Source organism: Brachypodium distachyon, chromosome 4 (assembly GCF_000005505.3).
Source record: "Brachypodium distachyon strain Bd21 chromosome 4, Brachypodium_distachyon_v3.0, whole genome shotgun sequence".
In the NCBI taxonomy this organism is placed as follows: Eukaryota; Viridiplantae; Streptophyta; class Magnoliopsida; order Poales; family Poaceae; genus Brachypodium; species Brachypodium distachyon.
The window spans coordinates 25,906,839-25,909,189 of NC_016134.3; the positions used below are offsets into that span (position 1 = coordinate 25,906,839).

At 49.6% G+C, this 2,351-nt stretch overlaps 1 protein-coding gene across 1 annotated transcript; it reads left to right on the plus strand.

Moving 5' to 3' along the window:
• The first annotated feature begins 678 nt into the window (after positions 1 to 678).
• On the plus strand, positions 679 to 1,911 carry LOC106866783. Its single transcript, XM_014902583.2, has 2 exons — positions 679 to 1,465; positions 1,566 to 1,911. The coding sequence occupies exon 1, from the start codon at positions 737 to 739 to the stop codon at positions 1,463 to 1,465; it is 729 nt and encodes a 242-aa protein (XP_014758069.1). The 5' UTR covers positions 679 to 736; the 3' UTR covers positions 1,566 to 1,911.
• Positions 1,912 to 2,351: the final 440 nt, after the last annotated feature.

Consider the following 2,351-nt stretch of genomic DNA (forward strand, 5'->3'; position numbering starts at 1 on the left):
TGATATGCAGCATGCATGCTAGTGCCTGAGCGGTGCGTGCGCGGGCTGCGCATGCGAACTATTACACTTTTTAGGAATAAATACATCTATTTTTTGTCAAATTTGAGACAAGAATTATAGAACGGAGGAAGTACCGTACAACGAAACAAGTACTGGAAGATTCTAGAGTAGATGAGTAGATCAGGCTATCAACACTTCAAACTATAAATGTAAAAAAAGACATGTCAAAGAAAACTAATTCCCCTCTTTGCCAATTAAAATAAATAAATGTCTATATGTGTGCTAATGCAATGTCCGTTGCACAAAAAAAAAATACTCCTGGAGTATGATTAACCGGTGTCATGATAGATGTTCAACTTGAAGGAGTTCTCCTGGAGGCCTTTATTGGCAAAAAAAAAACGGCTGTAGATGTGAAGTTTGTTTTTCACGATACCCTTTCCCCAATACCGTCGCATCCACTTCTTTCAAAATTCAAATATTTTCAAATCACCTTTTTTTTTTCCTTTAGCCCCTTTGGTACAAAGAGAAATTGACTCGTAGCTGGCAGGGAACACGCAACAGAAAGGAAGCAAAAGTTGAGCGGCTCTGTGATCAATCGGAGAACTGCACGTGTCCTGTCCAGCTTCTTCTCGCTTCCCCGTAGCCTACTTTAAAAGCCACCGCCGTGCATTTTCTCCTTCCCTTGACCCAATTAACTCAGAGAGACAGAGAGAAGCCGGCGGCGGCGGCGGCGGCCATGGCGGATGTGAGCATGGCGGATGTGAGCAAGGAGAAGCTGCGAAGCATCCTGGCGCAGGCCGAGGCGGCGGCGAAGAAGATCCGGGCGCAGCGCGTCCACGTGCTGGCGTTGCAGTTCCTGCTCGCGGACGACCCGCCAAGCGACGCGGCGGGGCTGAAGCGGTTGAAGGGCTTCGTCTCCGGCGTCATCGACAAGTACCACCACGAGGGCCTCGAGGCCGGCGCCCGCGACCTCACCTGCGTGCTCAACATGGCGGCGGCGAGCGGCGCGAGCCTCGCGCTCAACTCCTCCTTCCCTGTCATGTCCGAGGAGCAGCTCTATGAGGCCCTGCTCGCGCACGCGCAGGAGATCCCGGCGGGCTCGACGGCCTTCTCCCGGGTCGAGGCCGCCCTCTTCGCCGTCAAGCTCGCCCAGGAGTACCTCCTCCCGCGCTGCGTCGAGCACCTCGCCCAGATCACCAGCCCGGATGACACCGCCGGTGAGCCCCCACAGGCCGGCATCGGCGGCGAGACCGGGCAGCCGGCCGAGGAGAAGGTCCCGCAGGAGTCCGGCGGCAGCCTGGAGCAGGCCAGCGACTACGTCGACCGGGCGCTTATCCTCGTGAACCTCGCTGTCCAGCACGTCGATCTCGCCGCCGCCGTCATGTCCAGCTTCGTCGACCCTGCAGCTGAGGAGGACGACGCCAAATCCTCGGACGATTCCGACGAATTCGTCGTCATCACTTAGGTGCGTGCGTTGCGTACGCTTGGCGCTAGCTACTGCCTTTGCTACTAGTACTACCTGAAGATCCATTCATCCAGCAAACTAATTAACGCATCACTTTCAGTTCACTTGGGGCACAATGTCGATGGCCGGCCAGGAGGAGGACGCGCATCACCAATTTCACCTGATGGATGGGAGGTCAAGCGATATGAAGGGGGCTGGGATCCTTTTCTCTTGTCTTGTTTGATTGAAGCCGAATTCATATGAGTCCATATTATAAGTTTATCTACGATCTCCATCTATGTTTTGTGCAACCTTGCAGTCCAGTTAGGTTAATCTCGTTTAATTTCTGGAAAGCCGAGCCTCTATCTTATAGCTTCGTTTGATATCGTATCTGCATCTTATGTAATGGACGATTTAACCAAATTACTGCATTCCAAGACTGGGACATTGGAGATGTTTCTTTCAAAGTATTCATGTTGATCTGTGGTATTATTCATTCTGATCTCTTAGCTGATCTCTGATATTTAAGCAGCTCTCATATATGTGTGAGTCCTTAGTTTATCTACGATCTATCTATCTATGTTTGATGCAACGTTTCAGTCGAGTTAATTAGATTAATCTGGTGTTGTATATATCGGCTATATGCCCATATCTTAGCTTCACGTCATGTCATTTCTGCATCTTAAATATCTAATGGACGATTGAACCACATTTCATTTCAAGATTGGGAAATTGGAGATTTGGTTTTCTAAGTACGTATACATGTTTTGATCTGTCTTGTATTATTCGTTCCGATCTCTTGGTATAGCTCGCAATCCACATAAATTGTTACTCACGAAACTCATAGACAATCGAACGAATGAAGGTACACCCAAAGCTGACAACTGTATTGTATATCAGGCTATCA

Excerpts from the sequence above, each read along its gene's own strand:
- LOC106866783 (XM_014902583.2), top strand. The coding sequence starts at position 737 with ATGGCGGATGTGAGCATGGCGGATGTGAGCAAGGAGAAGCTGCGAAGC.